The sequence below is a fragment of the Mastigoproctus giganteus genome, chromosome 12 (genome assembly GCF_048544385.1).
Source record: "Mastigoproctus giganteus isolate SK-2022 chromosome 12, ASM4854438v1, whole genome shotgun sequence".
Lineage (NCBI taxonomy): Eukaryota > Metazoa > Arthropoda > Arachnida > Uropygi > Thelyphonidae > Mastigoproctus > Mastigoproctus giganteus.
The window spans coordinates 98,712,753-98,737,989 of record NC_143586.1 but is presented as its reverse complement, the minus strand read 5'-3'; the positions used below and the strand labels follow the sequence as shown (position 1 = coordinate 98,737,989).

Below are 25,237 nucleotides of genomic sequence, written 5' to 3'. Positions count from 1 at the left end.
CATATAAAAGAACATGTTAAAGGATCAATGCATTGTATGTCTGGCCAAATGGTCCTGCATTACTTATTTAACCAGTGATTCCATAATTTTCCCTGGAATAGATGTTAAGCTAACAATTCTGTAATTACTTATGTGCCTTTTGATCCCCCTTTATTAACTGGGGGATATATATATATATATATATATATATGTAACTCCGATGTACAGTAACCAAGCATTATGTGTAATATGAAATGATATTAACAGAAGTTTAATGGCTAGCAGATAATAAAAGATTAGGCTTACCACAAAATAGGCAGTCTGATCTGGTTTCCTCATAATCAGTGTTATCAGGATTGCCAGCTGGGGAAAATGCAATATTGCATTCTTCGCTGTTTTGAATAGCTTCCATATCTAATTCTTCAAAAGCACGGAAATGAAGTAATAAACTTCCAGATTCATGAAGGTTACACACATTAATGCGAAAATCCTTCTTATATCCTAAGAAGTCTCCTTTATTACTAGAAAATAACATATAAATGTTACGTTATTATATGATTAATACCTTGTCTACAATATTATTCACAACTTGATCAAAAAGAACTAAAAACTTATTTTTTTAAAACAAGATTTTTTTTTTTTTTAAGGGAGAGGTGCAACCAATAATCAGAATGCCAGCAAGCTGATTCACATATACATATACATCTCTGAAGGTAAATTCTAGTCATGTGAAAAATTCATATATGATATAATAAACAGGCATAACAGTAGCACTGCTGATGAAAGACTTACAGCTGTGCTGGTAAATTACTTGAGGTAATTTATCAGCAAAACAAATAGATGATTACTATATCTTAAATATCTTTGCATTCTGATAAATAACTTAAGAACACTGAACAAAACTCTTATAAACTTTGCTTACAACAGCAAATTTGATTTATTATTAAGAAAGAGCTGAGAGTTCCAGAGGGGGAATGATAGTTAAATATTACTTTGGTGTGTGTGCATGCGTGCGAGTGTGCGTGTGTGTGTGTTTGGTTTTTTTTTTTTTTTTTGGAAATTAAACATTTCCAAATTAATTTGCTGAAGAAATAAAGTACTTACTGACTGGAGCAATATACTTTGAGATGGCTGGTTACTTCCACTTGCCATCAAACTCTAGATAATCTGAATAATTTGGAGCTGCAATCAGTCATAGGTAAACCTATAACTTACAAATGGAAACATTTAACCATATTAATTTTTTAAAAAATAATAATAAATGAACTTAAGTCCATTTCATTGTCCAATGAATCACAATCAAAGGAGCTGGACATGATGAACAGCCCTACAAATGATGCCTCCTACACTAATGTTCTGAACAATTCTGTGAACCCCAAATCCTTGTGGCAATTTTTTTAGAAGTGAAACTTACACCATCCAACATGACAATACTCCATGTCACAAAGAAAGGACTTGAATGCATAGTTTGAAGAGAAAATTTTCAGACATAAGTGATACTGAATTTGAATATGGAGAGTATAATGTATACAGGAAGGACAGGAGGAATGGAGGAGTTATGCTCTTAATTAAGAAGCATATTAAATCTAAGGTAGTGCATCCCGTCGACATGGTTGACCAGTCTAATGTTCAGTCAGTTGGCATAAGCACTGGGAAAACAAATGTGAGAGTAGGAGTGTGTTATAAGATGACTGTGATGCGTATACCAAACAGAAATACAGAGAAATAGAGTGGGCCATCAATCAGGATGTCTTATAATGGGAGATTTTAACTTACTAGATGTTGACTGGAATTTGTGGGTTGGTCATTCACACACTAGTAAGACTTTTTGCAGATTTCTCGAATGACTGTTTTCTACAGCAGCATGTTAGACAGGTAGGCAACAAGAGGAAGCAATACTCTTGATCTGGTTATCAGCAGTGATTCTACATGCATTTTGAATCTACAGGTAAAAGATCCACTGGTTGGCAGCAATCACAGTGTACTAATGTGAACTTTAATTAAAGACATAACTGCTATCAAGGGTAAAGGAAGTGGGCTTTTGAAGGGATGACTACAATGGTATCAGATGGTTTTTAAATTCTATACAGTGGGACCAACTGATGATGTTAACAAAAGCAAATTCTAAATGGGAAACATTCAGAGAATTAATCATAGAAGCTACTAGGCTTTTTGTACCAACGAAGAAATACTGTTCAAAGCTTCAACCTAAATGGATGTCAGATGAACTAGTGAGACAAGTGGCTGAGAAGAAAAGTGCATGGGATGCATATAAATTATCAGGTGATTCAGAAGCCTATGGTAGATTTAAATTAGTCCGTAATCAAGCCACAAAGGAGGTTAGGTAATATTAGTTAGTTACGATAAGTCTCTGGCAATGAAATGTGAAGAAAAGCAGCAAACACTTCTATGCTTATATTAATAGTGGAGGGAAGGGATTGAATCACAGTGGGCCACTTGATGTCAATGGGTTAACTGTTATGATCCTGCACAGACTGCTGACAAATTTATAAAACTCCAATGGGAAGCTAAATGACTTTGTGATAACTGAAATGAAAGTAGAACAGGAATTGGTGAAGCAGAACATAAAAAAGGCACCTGTGGTGGATGGGGTCTATCAAACTCAGAATTATGCTCTCATAATTATGAGATCATCCTCGGATTCAGAGGCATTTTCTATAGACTGGAGATGTGAGAATGTATTTGAAATTCATAAAGTGGAATCAAAAGGTGCTATGAGTAATTACAGACCTGTCAGCTTAAGAACTGTTCCATGGAAAATATTGGAGTAGCTGGTTAAAGAAGTAATGCAAGACTCTCTGGAGAGGAATGCAATTATACTGCAGCCACAGCATGGATTTGTTAAGGGGCAGCCTTGTCTAGCCAACTTGATAGATTACTATGATGCAATGATTAAGGAACTGGATATAAAAAATAATTTTCATATCATATACAGTGAAACGTCTCCTAACGGACACCTCTCGTTAACGGACATCTCTCTACAACGGACATTTTCAAATTCCCCAACTCACCTCTATTGGTTTTAACGTGTTTGCAGCTTCTGTCTAGCGGACATTCTCTGTAACGGACGCGGACAGGCAATCTGCACTGTTTCGTTTAGATTAGCACTTAATTTGATCTCCCCATAATGGACAGTGGGCGAGCTTACAGCCCTTTTTCTAGGAACTTTTCTTCCACGTATTGCCTCAATCGTGTGTTTATTTTCTATTTCCGATTCTCTGAATTTTATCAAGATTTACGTCGCGGTTCTAAACCCTTTTTCAAGAATTTTAAGGCATGTGTTAAACTTCTGATGAATTCAGTGTGTGCAAGGGGGGTGGGGGGGAATATGGTCGGCCTTTCGTCTTTTCAGTTTCAGTTTTGTTCAGTGTCTTGTGAAGTGCACAATGTCTTCTCGTAAACATTTAACTTTAAAAGATAAAATCGAACTCATTAATGCGTACGATCGGCAAAAAAATAGTGTTCGCAATCTTGCTGCAAAATTCAAAATCGGGAAGACGCAGGTAAGCGACATCCTAAAGAAAAAAAATGAACTGCTCAAACAATTTTGGCAACACGGAAATGATCAGGTTCAAAAATCATTCCCGAAAACTGGTGGACTTCAAACTGACAATGTTACATATGAGTGGTTTTGTCGCGAATGTGCTAAAAAAAAATCCCATTAATGGGCCTATTATTAGGGAAAAGGCTTTGGAGGTTGCGAAATCTATGGGAGTAAATGAGTTCAAAGCTTCTGTGGCTAGACAAGTTCAAAATTCGGCATAAAATTTCTTGGAAAACTGTAAGTGGTGAAGGTGGATCTGTTGATACTGGAGTTGTAACAGAGTGGACCGTCAAATTGGAAGATTTATGTCGTGATTTTGAAGCTAAGGATATTTACAACTGTGACGAAACAGGGTTGCTTTTTTAAAGCTCTTCCTGAAAAAACAATGAGTCTTAAAAACGAAAAGTGCCAGGGCGGAAAAATTTCTAAGGAACGCTTGACTGTACTATTGTGTACAAATATGCTGGGAAACTTTGAACAACCTCTTGTTATAGGAAAACCACAAAATCCTCGTTGTTTCAAGGGCATAAAGTTGAATCTTTTGAACGTTGACTGGAAGTCTAATAGAAAAAAGCGTGAATGACACGAGATATCATGAGCGAATGGATAAGTCACTTTAACCAAAACATGATTCGTCAAAACAGAAAAATTATTCTTTTCATGGATAATGCTGCATCTCACCCACACATTGAATTGTCCAACATTCAAATCATTTTTCTGCCACCAAACACATCCGCAGAGTGTCAGCCCTTGGATAAAGGGATAATAAAAAAATTTAAACTTCACTACAGAAAATGTGTTTTAAGACATCTCATTGCAAACATGAACGATGTAACATGTGCGAGTGACCTTGCAAAGAAAATCAGCATCCTAGATGCGATTCAATGGATTTCCTCTTCAGTAAACGCAATTAGAAAACAAACTGTCGTGAACTGTTTTGTAAAGTCTGGCTTCTCAAACGCAAAAATTGAAGTTGTGAACAGCAATGTGGAGCACCAAGAAGAACAAGGACTTCAACATCTATTGATAATGTACGATACTTCTGCTGCAAGTGACCCTGGCTACAAAAATATAGACTCAAACCTCACTACAGAAGATGGTGCTCTAGATATCAACGACATTATCATCAATATTTTTCAAGAAGTTCCTCATGAGGATGACGAAATGGAAGGAGGTCATTCTGTCAAAGAACATATTAATGACGAACCACCGATGAAAATAGAAGAAGCGCTCATACAAATCAATCGTTTAAAAATGTTTTTCGCCGCTGAAGAAGATACTGAAGGACTTTCGATGGTTTCTTCACTCCAAACAAATGTTGAATACAAAATTATCAGCCGGAAGAAGGTGCAGAAGAAAATAAGTGATTACTGTATGTATTTTTCTTAAGATAAAGTCATAATATGCATAGCACAATTGTATGTATATTATTTACAAAAATATTGTGCACAATCTGTATATAATTTAATTTAATTTTACATTAAACGTTTAACGATTTTTCTTTATCTCTTGTGTATGTAATTGTATATTATTTACAAAAATATTGTTCAAAATCTGTATATATTTTAAATTAATTTTACATTAAACTTTTAACGATTTTTCTTTCTTTTTTTTTTTTTTCTCCCTCAGACTTCTTGTTAGCGGACACTTCTCTCTAACGGACACATTTTCGTTCCCCATGGCTGTCCGTTAAAGGGAAGTTTCACTGTACTTGGATTTCAAAAAGGCATTTTGATACTGTTGCACATAAAATACTATGTTATAAACTGGAGAAATGTTACTTTAAGGGCAAGTTACTGCTATGGATAAAGGGATGGTTAAGCGGAAGGAGACAAAGAGTGGTTATCAATGGGTACTGCTCTTTGTGGACTAATGTTATCAGTGGAGTGCTCCAGGGTTCAGTGATAGGTCCAGTGCTGTTTTGAATATTCATTAATGATATTGATGAAGGTATAATTTCTAATTTTGCAGAAGATACAAAGATTCGCAGGGTGGTAAACAACAGTAATTAGAGTGAGCTACTATAAAACAATATAGGAAAAAAAGGGTCGATAGGCTGAGAAAAAGCAGTTGAAATTTAACACTGACAAATGCAAGGTGCTGGATATGGGAAGCATATGCAGAGTAACTTATCAATTGTTATCACTACACTCGGGGTGGTGGAAAATGAAAAATACCCAGGGTTACTGTGCAGTCAGATACATGAAATTCTCTGAGCAGTGCAGACATGCTGCCATTATAGTTCTTGAAGTTCTGTCAGTGATATACAAAACTTTGCTGGCAGGGATAAGGAGGTGATTATTCGTTTGTACAAGGCCATGGTTAGGCCATCCTGAGTATTGTAAACAGGTCTGGAGACCTCACTTTAGAAGGATGTAGATGTGATGGAACAGGTGCAGAGAAGGGCAAACAAATTGGTGAATGGAACAAAAGGATGCTCTTACCAAGAAAGGCTTCAGTTCTGCAAATTGCAGCTTCTGGATAGGCACCTGTGGGGTGATTTGATTGAGGTGTTTGAGGCGTTGAATGGATTGGGTAAGCTGAATGTGGATGGTATTCTTCCTCTTTCTGAGAATACACACTAGGCACAAAGGAGACATAAATTTAAGTTGAGGAAGGATATTTGGAAGTTTGCCTTCAGCGAGCAGGGTTGATTGTTGGAACAGATTTTCATCTGCTGTTGTGGAAGTGAATGGTTTAATAAATTCAAGGAAGAACTAGACAAATTGTGGGAGGGTATTGATGGGAGAAATGTGTAGGTTTTTTTTTTTTTTGGGTGATACTGTATAAGCTTGCTTTCTTGATTGCATCATTTGAGACTAATACTACTATAACTTATAGGCCTAATGACTCTGATGAATATAATAAGATACTGTACAGGGAAATAGAATGGGCCAGTAAATCAGAGAGTCTTATAATGGGGGATTTTAATTTCCCAGATATTGACTGGAATTTGTGGGTTGGTCACTCACACACTAGCAAGGCTTTCGTGGATTTATTGGATGATTGTTTTCTACATCAGCATGTTCGGGAGACAACTAGAGGGAGTAATACTCTTGATTTGATTATCAGTAGTGATTCTTCATGCATTAAGAATCTGCAGTAAAGGAACCACTAGGTGGCAGTGATCACAGTGTGCTGAAGTGGGATTAACTCAAGGAGGTAACTACCATCAGAGGTAAAGGGAAGGGTTTTTGCTTTCGTAAAGGCGACTATGATGGTCTGAGACAGTATTTAAATTCTATACAGTGGGACCAACTGACGATGTTACCAACAGCAAATTCAAAATGGGAAGCATTCAAGGAACTAATCTTGGAAGCTACCAGGCTTTACATAACAACCAAGAAATATTGTTCAAGGTTCAGGCCTAAATGGTTGTCAGATGAACTAATGAGACATATGGCAGAGAAGAAAAATGCATGGGATACATACAAATTAATGGGTGACATGGAAGCCTATGATAGATATAAGTTGGTCTGTAACCAAGTCACAAAGGAGATTAGGCAGGCAAAGGCAGATTATGAGAAATCCTTGGCAAAGGATGCAAAGAAAAACAGAAAAGAGTTCTTTACCTATTTAAACTCAAGAAGGAAAGGGATGAATCAGATTGGTCCACTGGATGTTGATGGTTCAACAGTTGAGGATCCTGCTCAGGTGGCTAACAATCTAAACGAGTATTTTGCATCTACATTCACACATGAGGAGTTATTCAGGAAGGGGAATGTCGTAGGTGAAGTAAAGATTGGTAGTGAGCTAGATGAATTTCTAATAACTGAGAGGAAAGTGGAGGAGAAATTGTTGAGGATAAACATAAAAAAAGCACCCAGGGTGGATGGGATCTATCCAGTTATATTAAAGGAGACAGCAAAGGAAGTAAGCAAACCCCTAGCCATAATTATGAGAGGTAACCATAGACTGGAGCTGTGCAAATGTAACCCCAATTCACAAAGGAGGATCAAAGGCTGACACAAGTAATTATAGACCTGTTAGTTTAACTTCGGGTCCAGGAAAATTAATGGAGGCACTGGTTAAAGAAGCACTGCAGGATCATCTAGACAAGAATTCAGTTATAGCTCAGACACAGCATGGTTTTGTTAAGGGCAGGTCTTGTCTGACCAATTTGATTGGATACTATGATGTAGTCACAAAAGAACTGGATGCAGGGAATAACTTTGATATTATATATTTGGATCTTAGAAAGGCTTTTGATACTGTTGCGCATGGAAGACTGCTGCACAAATTGGAGCAGTGTGGCATTGGAGGCAAATTGCTGCTATGGATAAAGGGATGGTTGAGTGGCAGAAGACAGAGAGTGGTAATCAATGGACACTGCTCAACGTGGACTAATGTTATTAGTGGAGTTCCTCAGGGTTCACTGTTGGGTCCATTGTTGTTTTCTGTATTTATAAATGATATTGATGATGGTATATCAAGCTTAATGTCCAAGTTTGCAGACGATACAAAGGTTGCCAGGGTTGTTAAGGACACTACTGATGCTATGCTGCTGGAACAGGATCTGAAAAGATTGAGCAGATGGGCTTAGAGGTGGCAAATGAAGTTTAAAATTGAGAAATGTAAAAGTACTACATATGGGAAACAGTAACCCCAGATCAATGTATCAACTCTGTGGTACTACGCTGACAGTGGTAGAGAATGAAAAGGACCTGGGGGTAATTGTGCAGGCAGATATGAAGTTCTCTGAGCAGTGCAGACGAGCTGCAAGAGTAGCTCATGGTGTCTTGTCAATGATATACAGGAATGTTTCAAGCAGGGATAGGGATGTGATTATTCCCTTGTATAAGGCATTGGTCAGGCCACACCTTGAGTACTGTATACAGGTCTGAAGGCCTCATTTCAAGAAGGATGTAGAGCTGCTGGAACGAGTACAGAGAAGGGCAAAAAGATTAGTGAATGGAACAAAGGGTTGCTCTAACGAAGAAAGGCTTAAGTTTTCAAATTACAGAGTCTGGAGACTAGGCATCGGCGAGGTGATCTGATAGAGGTGTATAAGGATTTGAATGGCTTGAGCATGCTCAATGCCGATGGGATTCTTCCTCTTGCTCGGAATAATCACCTGAGAGGACATAAATTCAAATTGAGGAAGGACGGATGTCGGATAGATGTGCGGAAATTTGCCTTTAGCCAGCGGGCAGTTGGTTTGTGGAATAGACTTCCATCACTTGTTGTTGAAGTTGATAGCCTAAACAAATTTAAGGCTCAGCTGGACAGGTATTTCAAACGAACGGAGGGGTGAAATGGGAGTAGTGGTTGTGTTTTTTTTTTTGGCTGATGCTGAATAAGCTTGCTTTCTTGCATCATATGCCTCTACTAATGCTGATGCTAATAACTTTTGAGCATTGCAGTGGTTAGCATAGAGACCTCCACAAAATTCAACTGAACATCTTTAGGATGAATCTGAACAGTATTAGAAAAAGATCACAACCTTTATGAGTGTTTTCAGGTGCAGCAAAATAAAGGAGTTATCACCAAGAAGTTTATAACCTGTTACGTGTTATAAAAAAGGAAGTGGCCCAGGAAAACTATGGTCAAAGAGTTGAACGAAAAAAGAGTATGCATGTATCCTAATCAGAACATTTTGAGTTGCTGGGAACGGATAAGTTCTTCAAAAATTTTACCATTAAATTAACCTAATTATCATATTAAATCATATCTATAAATAGCTTTACAGTCTTAGTCATGTTTGTAGTTAGTTTTTAAATTTAGCATTAGTATTAGTAATGGCCGTATGGTGCAAGAAAGGCTATGGCTTATGCTGCACCAGCCAAAAAAAAAAAAAAAAAAAAACTCGAACAAAACAATGATAAGAAACAAAAAAAAAATAATAATAATTAATAAAAAAGGAAATTAAACCTATCATCCTATGCGCTTCCCTGACCCCGAAGGTACTATCCAGATGACCTTTGAATTTCCCCAAACTGTCAGTCTCTACCACCCATGTAGGCAACTTATTTCAGTGATTTATAACTCAATGGCTAAAATAAAACTTCCTGCAGTCCAATTCAAACATTTCCCCCGTAACTTGAATTTATGTCCCCTAGTTCTAGCATCATTTATAATCTTGAAAATTTCATCCTCATTCATTTTACTGATGCCTCTCAGAGCCTTAAACACCTCAATCAACTCTCGTCTAAGGTGTGTAATTTCCAAACTCTGCAACCCACATATTCAAAGTCTTTCTTCTTAAGTACGCCCTTTTGCCGATCTCACCAGGCGAGTGACCTGTCTTTGCACCTTTTCAAGAAGCTCGATATCTTTCTTTAGGTGCAGTCTCCATACTTGAACACAGTATTCTAAATGTGGTCTAACAAAAGCCTTATATAAGGAGATTATCACGTCCCTATCTCTACTTGCAAAAGTTCGATAGATCATCGATAGGACACCATGGGCCTTCCTTGCAACCTGTTTACAATGCTCAGAGAATTTCATGTCTGACCGTATTGTAACACCCAAGTCCCTTTCCTCCAGTACTGGGTTTAGTTGAACTCCACCAAGTGAATAAGTTATTTTGGGATTACTGTTTCCCAGGTGTAATACCTTACACTTTGTTATATAAAAGCATAGCTGCCATTTTTCTGACCATTCCTGAAATCTATCTAGGTCTCTCTGAAGAAGCTCAGCTTGACAGTGATCATTAACCACTCTATCAATTTTAACATCATCTGCAAATTTAGACATCAACCCTCTATCCCTTCATCAATGTCATTTATGAAAATTTAAAACAACAGTGGTCGTAATACTGATCCTTGGGGAACCCCACTTCTTTCATCAACCCAATCTGAGGAATAGCCATTTATCACAACCCTCTGCCTCCTGCCCTGAAGCCATCCTGCTATCCATCTATGGATTTTCCCAGAGATTCAAACCTGCTCCAGCTTATAAAGCAACCGCTCATGTGGGACTGAGTCAAAAGCTTTGCTGAAATCTAAATAAACAATGTCGAAATTATTACCTAAATCCAGCTCGTGAGTGACCCTTTCGAAATAGCGAACCAGATTTGTTAAACATGATTTTCCCTTTACAAAAGCATGCTGAGTATCCTTGAGAATTTCAATTCGATCCAAATGATCCTGAATTCCACCCTTGATCATTGCCTCCATGATTTTCTCTACCACTGAAGTCAGACTGACAGATCGATAATTTCCCACTTCACTTTTAGAGCCACCCTTATGTATGGGAGATACATCGGCACTTTTCCAATTCAAGGAAATCTCCCCAGAGTCTAGTGATGCTCGCATAATTGGCCTCAATGGGTCAACGCACTCACTTGCCGCCTCCCTTAAGACTATGGGGTATATTCGATCAACTCCAGGAGCCTTACTGGCCTGTAGGGTTAAAAGTTTTTTCATTAAATAATCTTGCAAAATTTCAACATCATTAATTACATATTTTTCAACTTTGCTCCCACAATTTCCCATTGCCACAAAAGGTTTTTCATTTGTAAATATCGATGCAAAATAAGTGTTGAGTTCATCTGCAACGGCAGCTGGTATATTTAATACTATCCCCTTTCCCTTACGTAAACACCCGATCTGGTTTGTCCTGCTCTTCATGGCATTCATACATGTGAAGAATTCCTTATCCCCTCTCTTTGCTCTGTTTGCTAGTGATTTCTCATAAACTGCCTTTGCCTGTTGAACCTTTTCTGTGGCTCTATTACAGATCACCTTGTAGCTGTTATAGGCTGCAGTACTTTTTATTGCTCTGTAACTTTTCCATGCCACCTTTTTCTGCTCAAGTAATGTGGCAACTTCACTATTCACCCAACTTGGAACCCTCCTCGTGGAGTATTTTTTTTTAATGGTATATACGCATTCAAGGCATCTGTGATTAATGTTTTAAAAGCATACCACAATTCAAATGTGTTCATTCTCTGCACAATATCTACCCAGTTAATAGAGGACATGTAGTACCTTAAGGCATCGTGATTTCCTTTTCTGAAATTAAAACCCATTCCTTTGCCAATTTTAACATCATCTGCAAATCTGCTGCTTTTATTGCTGCTATCTCACTCTTCATCGTCCACCGTAGAACTCCGTGATCACTTCCTGCTACTGGTTCCTCTACTGTCAGTCCTGTTATGTCGTCTGATTCATGCGTAATGATGAGGTCTAGGATATTCTTTTCTCTAGTACTTTCCCTGACTTATTGATACAAATAACAGTCATTTATCTGATTTAAAAATTTTGTTTCCCATGTTGCGTTTCCTTGTCATTTACTCAAATCAATTAGAGGCAAATTGAAATCACCCATAATAAGACATTGATGCTTACTTGCGCATTCCATTTGCATGTAGAGGCTTTCGTCATAATCTTCACAATCACCTGGTTTGTAGATTACTCCTACTCACATTATACCTTTGTTTCCAACTATCTCACACCATACAGATTCTATACTAGCATGTGAAACATCTGAATCCGGGAAAGCTATTGTCACACTCAATCTGCTTCTGATAAGAAGCATTACCCCACCACCCCTTCTTTCTACCATATCCTTCCTAAATACTTTATACAAGCCGTACTAAAACTCATCATCCCCAATTTCTGGGTGGCACCACGTCTCGATAAGCCCTATTATGTCCGCGTTACTTGTTTTAACCAGCAGTTCGAATTCGCTCATTTTATTGACGACACTTCTAACATTACTATATAAACAATTAAGATTTACTGTTCTTGTATATTTAACAACCCTAACACAACCCTTGAAGTTTTTTAGGCTCGCTTCCCTGGCATTAGCTACCCGCTCACTTGAAACGTTTCTGTCCCCAGAACATCTAGATAATATGTCCAGTTGGAGTAACAGATAAGAACTCTTGAGGTAAGTGCAAGAGTTAATTTGACCAATATTATCAGATAAACGCGTGTCAGTATTACCCACATTCCCCCCCTAACTAGCAGTTTCCCTGAACCTTTAAGGTATCCTCAAATAATACTGGCAAAAACTTTTGCACCACCTTTGTTTAAGTGTATCCCGTCTCTACAAAACAAATTCCTTCTACCTACAAGTGTGGGCCAAACTGATAGAAATTTCCCACCTAAAGCCTTGCAGATTCCTTCAAGTCTTGAGTTAATCCACAAGTCTTTTAACATATAATCTCTCCTATCATGTCTGGGCAGAATTGCAGACACATAGACATTGTGGCCTAGCTTGCGGCATTACCTCAGCATGGTCCTGTATTTTTCCAACAAACCGTCAGATCGTGTACGTTTAATGTCATTTGTACCCACATGAATAATAATATTCTCTTTACCCTCCCTTAAAATCTGACAATCTGTTGGTGACATCATTAATAATTGCTCCCGGCAGACATACCCTGGTTCTACTCTACATATCCTTATTACAAAAAATATTCCCCGTTTCCCTGACAATGGAGTCTCCTAATAAAACAATGTCCTTTTTAACAAGAGTAGTTTGCACTTGGTTTTTCTGTTTAGAGGCCCGAATCGGGTGTGCATCACTTGGTAGATTGCTGGAGTCTTGAGTCCCTGACGAGCTCCTAGATGCATTATTCTCGAGGGCAAACACCCGTGTTTTCAGGGACTCAAATTGTTCCAACAGTTTTTTTTTTTTTTTTTTTTGTGTTAGTTGTTGGTGCATCAGCTTCTATGGCTATATTGCACCTCCCAAAGTTTTTGCATATTACTGTGATCTAAGCCCGAGGCGGGAATCGAACCCGCGACCTTTGGGTTGCCAGGCAGGCACTTTACCTACCTGGCTAGTCTGGTCGGCTGTTCCATCAGTGCATCAAATTGTAATTTGAGATTGGTGCACTCCTTACATCGATCACAAAGAAAAAAATCCCCAGGTGAGCTAGGATTAGTCACCAGGTCAACCTTGGAAATCATTCCACAGATTCCACAACAGATTAAATCATGACTCACCCGTAAGTCGCCATCGGCTACTTCCGTGTGAGTCACGATACCCTGTGACGTCTTTAAGGCAGATCTCGCAACTACCATTATAAAATTAAATAAATATCAATGAAAGTTAACTTTAAAAAATTATTCCTATAATATTATTAAAATCAAACTGTTACAGGAAAACCTATAACAAAATAATCCAACAATATCTAAATAAATCAAATATTTAAAAGCACTAATCAACAGTAATCCACTTAACTGAGGAGCCCTGACGAAGCGCGTCCGCTCACCTCAAATGCTAACACTGGAATAAGCTAGAGATTTTGTCAGTTATTACTTGGCATACATAGAACCTTTGTATTGGCGATTTTATGCAAACATTGTATCTCATAACTTTGTACTGTAGTGTGCGGCAGGGGAATTCATGTGTCTTAATTGTGGAAAATAGGTACCTCAAAAGTTCAAATCTCACGTCAGTATGAATTAATAGATAATTGTATTGTTGTTGTTGTTGTTGTTTGTTATTTGGTTTTAAGGAGCATTAGCAACTAAGGCCATATTGCTCCGGGATATGCGGTGATCATTCCCTGACCTTTCCGCATCCTCCGTATTTGGTGGTCACGGGCTTGAACCCCCGGTCTAATCAAGAAGCGTGTGCTATGCTGCTGCTTCTGCCTACCTGGCCATGGAGGCACCATGGCCAGGTACAAGCATAACGTTATAGCATAAACTTGAAACTGTAATACATATAACATAAATTCGATAAAATAACAGAAATAACATGAACTTGATAATAATATATAATCGTAATATATATTTAATAGTGTAATATGTGCTATTTTTGTATAACCAGTGCAGTGCTATTATTGTATTTAAGTATATTACTTTAGTGAAAGTGCATTTTTGTCTAACGGCAGGCACCGGAGGTTCCCCCCATCTCCACATATTGTACATTGTTATGTGTCACAGTTCACTGTTAAGGCCAGAGATTTAAAAGTGTGTGGGTTTAAAAAAAAGTTACACACTTTGGAATGTGTAATGTTGTGTACCGTTGTTTAGCCGGTACACACCATTTAGGCCATTTAGCCGGTGGGCGCCTAATGGGACCCAACATTGCCCATACTTTGCCCTGTGGACGCAGACCAGCCACCCAGTAGTTTTATATTTACTCTGGCAGCCCTGCCAACTAGTTTCATGAGGTTTCAATGGCGAAGGCCTAAGAAAAAAAAAAAGCTATTGTAGGGGTGAGCACTAGAATTGGAAAGTCCAAATGTTTATAAATGTGATTTAATTTAGATGCAATTAAATTCTGAGCTTGTGTGGGGTAGTATACTAGCTATAGGTAAAGTAGGGGGAGACTAAAGATGCGGAGGGTGAAAAGTAGATATATGGGGACAATACAGAAGGCAACCCTAATATGGTCAGTGAGGCCAGCCCAGGCCTCACCAGGAGAAAAGGGGAAGACAGAAAACCATCCCCACCAAGAAAGGGGTTTTAAAGAGGTGAGCCAGGTTATCCCTTTAAAACCCCTAGGACAAATAGGTTAACAGTAGCCACGGGCAGAGGTGAAAGTGATTCTTGCACTGCTTGTATTGGAATGAGCAGAAGCCTGGAAAACAAGATGCAGGATGTTTCAGAGACTACTGGGAGTCATTGCAGTACAAGTAAACACATGGGTTGTGTTAGGGTAGCTAAGAATAGGAACAGGTGCATGAATACTTGCGTGTACACCAATGCTAGGAGTTTGGTAAATAAATTTGATGAATTTGAGGTATTGCTCAAAGCATCAAAGGCGGATATTGTTGGGATATCTGATCGTGGTGTCACACAGATATAAGGAATGCAGAACTGGAATTTGGGGAATACAATGTGTACAGAAAGGATAGACAGGATAGGAAGGGAGGAGGGGTTATGCTATTAGTTAAGAAACACATAAAATCCAAGGAAGTGAAGCCAGTCGACATCGCTGGACAGTGCTGTGTCGAGTCAGTTTGGTGTGACGTAAGCATTGGGAGATCAAAATTGAGAGTAGGAGTGTGCTATAGGCCTAATGACTCTGATGAGTATAATAAGATACTATACAGGGAAATAGAATGGGCCAGTAAATCAGAGAGTCTTATAATGGGGGATTTTAATTTCCCAGATATTGACTGGAATTTGTGGGTTGGTCACTCACACACTAGCAAGGTTTTTGTGGATTTATTGAATGATTGTTTTCTACATCAGCATGTTCAGGAGGCAACTAGAGGGAGTAATATACATAATCTGATTACCAATAGTGATTCTTCATGAATTAAGAATCTGCAGATAAAGGAACCACTAGGTGGCAGTGATCACAATGTGCTGAAGTGGGATTTACTCAAAAAGGTAACCACCAAGGGTAAAGGGAAGGGTTATTGCTTTCGTAAAGGCGACTATGATGGTCTGAGACAGTATTTAAATTCTATACAGTGGGACCAACTGACGACGTTACCAACAGAAAATTCAAAATGGGAAGCATTCAAAGAACTTATCTTGAAAACTACTAGGCTTTACATACCAACTAAGAAATATTGTTCAAGGTTTAGGCCTAAATGGATTTCAGATGAACTTATGAGACATATGGCAGAAAGAAAGATGCATGGAATACATATAAATTAATTGACATGGAAGCTTATGATAGATATAAGCTAGTCTGTAACCAAGTAACAAAGGAGATTAGGCATGTAAAGGCAGATTATGAGAAATCCTTGGCAAAGGATGCAAATAAAAACAACAAAGAGTTCTTTATCTATGTAAACTTTAGAAGGAAAGGGATGAATCAGATTGGTCCACTGGATATTGATGGTTCAACTATTGATGATCCTGCTCAGGTGGCTAACAAACTAAATGAGTATTTTGCATCTACATTCACCCATGAGGAGTTATTGAGGGAGGGGAATGCCAGAGGTGAGTTAAACTCACCTCTGGCATTCCCCTAGGCAGTGAGCTAGATGATTTTATAATAACTGAGAGGAAAGTGAAGGAGAAATTGTTGAAGATAAACATAAAAAAGGCAGCCAGGGTGGATGGGATCTCTCCAATTATATTAAAGGAGGCAGCAAAGGAAGTAAACAAACCCTTAGCCATAATTATGAGAGCTTCTTTGGACTTTGGGGAGGTACACATGGATTCACAATTCACAAAGGAGGATCAAAGCGTGACACAAGTAATTATAGAACTGTTAGTTTAACTTCTGTTGCAAGAAAATAAATGGAGGCACTGGTTAAAGAAGCACTGCAGGATCATCTAGACAAGACTTCAGTTATAGCTCGGACACAGCATCATTTTCTTAAGGGAAAGTCTTGCCTGACCAATTTGATTGGATACTATGATGTGGTCACAATCACAGGAAATAACTTTGATATCATATATTTGGATCTTAGAAAGGCTTTTGATACTGCTGCACATGGAAGAGTGTTAAGCAAACTGGAGCAGTGTGGCAATGGAGGCAAATTGCTGCTATGGATAAAGGGATGGTTGAGTGGGAGAAGACAGAGCGTGGTAATCAATGGACACAGCTCATAGTGGACTAATGTTATTAGTGGAGACCCTCAGGGTTCAGTGTTGGGTCCATTGTTGTTTTCTGTATTTATAAATGATATGTATGATGGTATATCAATCTTAATGTCCAAGTTTGTAGATGATACGATGGTTGGCAGGGTTGTTAAGGACACTAATGATAGTACAGTGGAGCAACAGGATCTAGAAAGTTGAGCAGATGGGCTGAGATGTGGCAAATGAATTTAACATTGACAAATGTAAAGTACTACATAATGGAAGCAGTAACCCTAGAGTGACGTATCAAGTCTGTGGTACTACCTTGACAGTGGTAGAGAACGAAAAGGATCTGGGGGTAATTGTGCAGGAAGATATGAAATTATCTGAGTAGTGCAGACGGTCTGCAAGAGTAGTTCATAGTGTCTTGTCAATGATATACAGGAATTTTTCTAGCAGGGATAAGGAGGTGATTGTCCCCTTGTATAAGGCAATGGCCAGGCCACACCTTCATTACTGTATACAGGTCTGGAGGCCTCATTTTAAGAATGATGTAGAGCTGTTGGAAGGAGTACAGAAAAGGGCAACAAGATTAGTGAATGGAAAAAAGGGTTGCTCTTATGAAGAAAGGCTTAAATTTTGGAAATTACGGTGTCTGGAGACTAGGCACCTGCAACGTGATGTGACTGAGGTGTATAAAGCCTTGAATGGATTGAGCATATTTGGTGATGACGGGCTCGAACCTCGGTCTAATCAAGAAGTTTGTGTGCTATGCACTGCTGCTCCTTTCCACCTGGCTGCGGAGGCGCCCCTAAATACGGAGGATGCGGATAGGTCAGGGAATGACCACCGCATATCCCTGGAACATATGGCCTTAGTTGCTAATGCTCCTAAAATCCAAATAACAATCAAACAACTTGTGACAAAAAGTCATAAAATTTGTATACAAATTCTATGGCTACAAATTTGTATACAAATACAATATATCAAATAAAACTGTTAAAACCATCACCTGAGTTTTTTCAAAAGAGAGGGAGAGATTCCCAGATTTAAGTTAAACAGGACTAAAATTGAAGTTAATTACTACATGTCTAATTATTAGTATATATTGGGCCCCTGCTAAGAAACTTTAGACACCGTAACGGTCATAGTCTGTTCCACTTTGGATGCTTAGTTATGTGCAGGGAGCCCGGGGCTAACGGCACGCATCATTGATTGCAATTTGTGTTCTCATTTTTGTTAATAAGCCTGCCTACAATTACTCCCCATGCAAGGATTGAGGAAAAAAGCTGGCTTTTTCCTTCATCCTCCTTCCATATAATTGCAATTTCAACACCTTCTGAATTACACCTGACCCAGATGCAGCTGTTCCTGAAGAAACCCCAGGTAACAGTATTCTTCTGCCTTAAAATACAGTCGATTCCGGTTTTTTGGGACATATCGGGACTAGTGCATTTTGGCCCGATTAAGCGGCTGCCCCAATTATCCAAAGTTTCACATAAAAAAAGTTAAAAATACAATGGATCCTCGCTTTACAATTGGTTCACTGTACAATCAAATCACGTTACGATAGAGTAAAGTACCATTCAGTATACGATGTGTAGTAAGCACCGGTGATTGTGATCACGTGTGTTAATTGAATTTTAATTCTATTAAACAGCGATTCTAATTAGCGACTATAAAAGTAAAGATATATTAAGCACAAATTTACCCTTTATTACTGAAAATCGGAAGAATATACTTGATAATTGGTATAATCAATAGACACTGTAATATGTATATACTAACTAGTTGACATTTCTGTTCACTGACATTTGTGGGTGGGAGTTAAAATTTCAAACAGTAAAAAGACAAGCAATCAATAACAAAGAACACGGCACACACAAATTGCAAGTAACATGACACGCGCAACTGGGAACGGAGTAACAAGTTACAACGCTATAAAAATAGGAATGAAGAGAAGATTCTGAAAATAAATTTTTTTATATGATTGAAGGTTCCGTGGAAGTGTAAACACATTTCACCATAATAACCCACAGAATTCCAGCTGTCAGTATTATCGCAAATTCAACAAGGTCGAGTTTACTATCTGTTTATGATAGATTCCACTAACAGAAAAGCCCAATAAACAGGTGACTGCTAATTGTTTTATGGTTGTGACCTCCAGAAATCCGACTCTACCACGTGATTCAGTCGGAGACAACTGTAGGGTAATCTCAAGTGCTGCGGTCTCCTGCCCCGATTAAATGGCATGTTGTCCCAATTAAGCAAAGTAAACCCTGGCTATTTTCTCGATTGGGTTCTGTTTTTTAAGATTTGTTTCAAATAAATGGCTGCCCCGATTAACCGGTGGCCTAAATAACCGGAATCCACTGTACAGTAAACCCCGCTATTTGCGGAGGTTACATTCCTGAGAAATGTCGTGACTACTGAGTTATGGCTCCCATAGTAATAAAGGGGTTCCGTTCCAAAGAATGAAATATATAAGAAAAACTAGTCTAAAATTTTGTCTATGTATGTGTTATATGTACCTTCATAATATGACTATGTACATAGACAGTACATAGTGAAATGCAAGCATATGGCATCGAAATGAAAATAAGAAACAATTTAATATTAAATGTAATATTTATTAGAAATTTCAAACAAATCTTTCAAACCAGCACCTTTGCTAGCAAAAAAAAACTTATCCCGCCAGTGCTATCACCAGTTTCGCTAAAATGTTGATAAAGGAGTTTTGCCTTTTCACGAATGATGAGTGAACTTAACGGAATTTTATTTTGAGTTCGGTCTTCTATCCACAGATTTAAAGCGTTTTCCATTTTTCCTAATTTAACATCACGAGTTACAGAGCAAATTTTTGAAACAATTAGCGCGTTTTCACGGACACTACGGCGGATTTTTTCTTCCGATTTTTTGATTGATCATACCGTTGATTCATTGATTTTATAATGTTTTGCCACTGAGGAGACACTTTCACCATTAGAAATTTTGTCTAATAACTCAATTTTATTCGCTAATGTCATCACCTTCTTTAATATTTTCACATTTCTCTTGTTATTCGTAGATATATTTTTGTACGGGTTAGAAAGAACTTGTTCACAATAAAGTCACTTTCGTCCGTTAACACACTCGAAAAAGTCTGTTTTACGCTGCAAAACGGTAGATTTATCACTTTTGTAAGCATATCAATTTATAAATTGATATGCTTACAAAATAAATTGATAAATTTATTCAATTTATAAGCATATAAATTAAAAGCAAACGACGAAAACTTCCATTACAAGCGCATAACATATACTGAACAAGGATTAGCGAGAAACATCCACGCTCGCGATTTTGTCACCTCTCTCCCCCACCCACTGAGCGCTGTTTTGACCGGGAAAGATAATTTTAGCCACCCCCATATTTTTTATGGCAGATAATATTCACTGTGCTTTAAAATTCTCATATTCTTTTAGGTTTCATTTAAATTAAATCAGCGATCGCGAATACAGATACCGCGAATAGCGGGGGGTTTACTGTATAACATTCCTAAAATTTAATATTCTTTTTAAAATTTCCAAAAATAGCCTATACTACCTGTTTCAAAAAAAAAATTCAAAGTTTATTTTAAATCCATAATGAGATCACAGATCCTCTACAAGGAAAAATTACAATAAATTATTAGCATTTGTCCGATTTTACGAAAATGAGTGGGTCTTGACTACTCAAGTGTTTGTCCAACTGTCTAATACAGTTTCGAGACTTTAGGACCTTCACATATTTTTTTACTCTCTGGCTAATAAGTGTTGTTCAAATTTGGTGAGTGCACTATACTCGTTGAAGCTGTCTAGGAGATGGTGTTCCTGGTCCTGAGGTAAGTAAGTTAGTCTGGTGATTAGGATTCCACGTAGGTCGTCGTACAGTGGGCATTGGTGCATCAAATGTTGTCAGCTCTCACGTTCCCTGCATGGACAGTGTGGATTCTCCAGGAGCTCAAAGGCTGCAAGTTTTTCATTGAAAGGTCTGTGACACATCAGGAGGTAAGTAGTGTGCAGTCCTGGGTGGAGCCAAGGTGGTGATTTAGGGTAAACTCTGTGTATGTCTAGTAGAAATTTCCTTGTCACTTCTCCTTTGGTACTGTTTGTCCAACGGGTTTTCCATTCTTACTTCAGGTGTCTCAATAATTGGGTGGGTCTTTTCGGTCTATCATTTGTAGGTTCGATGGTGTACCCATGAATGTGATGGGCATCCCTTTAGATAGGTAATATGACAGGCCACACCCGACAATCTCCAGGTGCAGCGGGAGAATCCCCACCAGCACCTGCATACCGACAGTCCTGAATACACAGTTTATTGTTAGAAGGATTGATCTCTGGATTGAATCAAGAATATTTTTATTTATGACCATGGCTGTCTTGTGGAACCAGACTGGAGCACCATATGAGATTGCTGGTATAAATAAGCCTTATAGGGGGGGGGGGAGAGAGAGGGTGTTGTTTGGTTTTTAGGAGCATTAGCAACTAAGGCCATATTGCTCCGGGAATATGCAGTGGTCATTCCCTGACCTTTCCGCATCCTCCGTATTTGGTGGTGACGGGCTCAAACCCTGGTCTAATCAAGAAGCGTGTGCTACGCACTGCTGCTCCTTCCCACCTGGCTACGGAGGCGCCAATAGAGGGAGGGAGGGATAGAGTGTTTGCTTTTTCAGACTCCAGTCGCATCTTGTAACATGGGCGACCAGTGCAGAGTAGTTTCTAATTTTTATTCTTAGTTGCTTGAGGTGATGTTGGAAGGAGAGATTGTTGTCAAGGGTGAAACCTATATATTTCATTTTGGTGGTAAGCTTTATAGTTGTTCCTTTTATTTTAATTTGCAGAGGTTTTCTGATATTTAACGCGCCTTTAAGAAGGATCGAAGTTGTTTTTGTCGGTTCAATTTGTAGGAAGTTTTCTTCTGCCCATTGTTGTAGGATCTCTAGGGCGTGGTTTGCCTATATCTCCAGTTGGGCCCTGGAGTCTGCCGCCACCATCAGTGCAAGGTCACCTGCAAAGGCTTGACACTTTACTTCCCCCAAGTTGGTGTCAAGGAAGTTGTCAAAGACTTTATTCCAAAGCAGGGAGCCGAGAACCGAGGACCTCTGTGGGCATCTTCTATGGATATCTCTTGTTATTCTTTGGAAGGGCACTAAGAAACTTTAGTGCAAGTGAAAGTGTATTGATGTCTAGCAGCACCAGGGGTTTCCTCCATCTCCGCATTGCTTTCATTGTGGGTGTACCAGTTCACTGGGAATGCCAGATATTTTAAAAGTGTGTGGGCTTTGTATGTGTGTGATGTCGTGTACCATTGTTAATCTGGTTGTTTAGCCACTGGACCCCTGCCGAGATCCAACTTTACCCCACTTTTGCCCTGTGGAGGCAGACCAGGAACCAAGTTAGTTAGTTACTCTGGCAGGTCCTGCCGCGTAATTTCCTGAGATTTCAGCAGCTGGGGAACTTAAAAAAAAAAAATTTCTTTTTTAACTAATCGATTGCATGAGGGCAGTGTCGCTTGCATTTGAAAAGGCCGAAATATGAGCAAAAGGTGATTTGGACATGTTTAAATTTATGAGTGTGGAGCTTTTGCTAGCGTATAGATAGAGAGGGAAGGGAGAAAGGCAGAAGTATGGGGCCAATAGAGAAGGCGGCCCAGGTTTCATTGAGAGGAAAAGTGGAGGTGGCGAGATTGGGGGAAAAAAAACAGTCCCTCCCCTGAGGGAAATGTAATTCAAAGATGAAGGGGGCTAGGGTACTCCCTTCAGGTCGCCACATGGAATTTGGCAGCTAAGCTGCACTTTGTTTCGTCATTTCTAGTTGGATCATTTACAGGGCTAGCCCTGTCCTTGTATTTTCTTATTCCTGCTTCGGGTGTTTTCTTTGGGGAGATTGGTTCCTTATTTGTCTCAGCTGGTGGCAAATCACTGTCAGCCAGGCACTGCGTCCACCATCATTGTTCGGCTGGGTCAGGTTATCTCAATTTGTCTTCAGTCAGTTATCGTATCAGTTGCTTCGCAAGTCGTCACATTAGTTCTCGGGTGTCTGCTCAGATGATGGTACCTTTTATCAGTTCAGTAATGACCATATCTGAGACAGTGTCCCGGCTTTGATTTCCATGGGTCCTATTTTGTAATAATGAACTGTGGAATGTTTTCAGTCCTCGGTCACATAAGGGGTGTGTTCCCGTCATGGGTTGTAGAGTTGACTGGTCGTCCGTGCCTCACGTGCAGATAGGAGCAGGGTCTCATCTCGTTCATTGAGTGCTTAGGAGGAGTGATCATTGCAGTTGAGAGTCATACTCGATGTCGCTTGGGATGTCTTCTCCTTGTGTGGTTTTGCTTATAACATTCTCTTCAGCGGTTCTTCTCATCAGTTCCTAATCGCATTTCGAGTTATTCTTCTTGCAAAGAGGTCCTGGGCAAATCTGGACAGGATTTGGTATACGTCCCTTGAATCTAATAGGTGATGTTCTTGCCATTGGGGTATGAATCTCAGTCTTGTTATGAAGATTCCCCACAGGTCCTCGTATATGGGGCACTGGTACATCAGATGCGGCCAGCTTTCTCTTTTCCACAAGGACAGTTTGGATTTTGGAGTATACCCAGCATGGCGAGTTTGTCATTAAAGGGTCCGTCAGCATGAAGGTTGTGTAGAGGCCCGGATGGAGCCACACAGGCAACTTTGGGTAGGTTTCTTCTACAAGGGGGATCAATTTCCTTGTTACCTTGTGCGAGGTGGACCATCTGGTCTGTCATGTCTGTTTCTGGTGTGCCTGCAATCATGCTTTCTCTTGTTTTCCTCCATTTGCTGGTTCTATTGTATGCCCCAAGAAGGTAATTGTAGTAATTCCTTTCATTATGTAGTATGTCAGGCCACATCTAATGATTTCCAGGTCCAGCGGCAAGACTCCCGCCAGAACCTGGAGTGCCTCTGTGCTGACTGTATTACAAGCACGCATTATTTTCAATAATACTGACCGCTGTATTGAGTTAAGGATCCCTTTGTTGGTTACGGTAGTCATTTTGCGGTAGAATGTGACAGCTGTATATGTGATTATGGGGATAAAAGTGGTTTTGTAATAAAGAGCCAGTGTTCTTTTGTTTAGTCCCCAGCTGCGTCGCCTGACTCGGGCTACCATGGCAGCATAGTTTCTAATTTTCTTTCTGAGTTGTATGAGGTGTGGCTCGAACGTGAGCTTTGTGTCCAGGATTATGCCAAGATATTTCATTTTGGTGGTGAAACTGATTGTGGCTCAAGTTTATTTTTATCTGTGGGGGTCTCCTCGGATCAAGGGTTTGCCTTGATCCAAGGCAAACCCTTAGGAGTATAGATGTTGTTTTGGTGGGCGATATTACCAGGTAGTTCGCTTCTGCCCATTCCTGTAGAGTGATGAGGGCTCTGTCTGCTCTCTGTTATTTCCAACTGGGCTCTGGAGTTAGCCGCCACTGTCAATATGAGGTCGCCGGAGAATGTCTGTGACTTGACGTCTCCCGGTTAAACACGCAGGAACTCGTCGAAGACGGAATTCCACAACACTGCGAAAGTGTGATATTCTTGATTAAAATGAATTTCAATGGAAATCATGCCTTAGACCAGTGCAGCAAAGTAAAGGGATCAAAGTAATAGCAGCAGCAGCAGCACCATGGCTCGGGGAAGAGTTGATGCGGCCTGGTGTCCTCCGAATCATAGCTTCATGAAATTTACTGCTTTTTTGAAGTTTGTGGATCTATCTGATAATAATAATAGAAATTGAATGAATTAAGCGGAGACCTATGAAGCTCTCAGCTGCCCACCCAATGCCAGAATTTGCACTTGCACTTCAGCCAACACAGAGGAAACTCCCAAAAACAGAATGAGCCGATCACACAGGATAGAGCTATTATCAGGTAAATAGGAAATATATTGTGCAAAATGGATAGGTGAAATAGAACCAGGATATGGCTGCTAGGGACAAAAGTTGATGACATTGTAGAGCAGATAGCATCCTTTAAGGGCACAAAGGGTGATACTGTTGTACACTAATGACGTTGGCACTAATGAAATTAACAGCAGATCTGAGGACTTACTTACAGAGAAATGGTGAGAAAAAGTCACAAGTTAGGGTTAAATTTGAAAGGTGTCTGCAATTCTATCCAGATACACGGAGGGAGGCTCATGGGGTAGAATTTATCTGTGTGGCCTGTACTTAATAGGAGAGACTGCTTCAAGAGGGTTGGTTGGGATAAACATAAATAGAAAGGATGCAAGAATACTTGCTGATGTGATCGAAACAGTGAAAGGTG

General features: G+C 39.3%; 1 protein-coding gene across 1 annotated transcript in view; it reads right to left on the bottom strand.

Moving 5' to 3' along the window:
• The window catches only part of LOC150077294 (condensin-2 complex subunit H2-like), a 482,911-nt gene that overhangs the window by 304,762 nt on the left and 152,912 nt on the right, over nt 1-25,237 (bottom strand). The window contains exon 7 of the mRNA XM_090385846.1: nt 286-500. Coding sequence (XP_090241972.1) covers nt 286-500 — 215 coding nt within the window. The remainder of the gene's footprint in view (nt 1-285; nt 501-25,237) is intronic.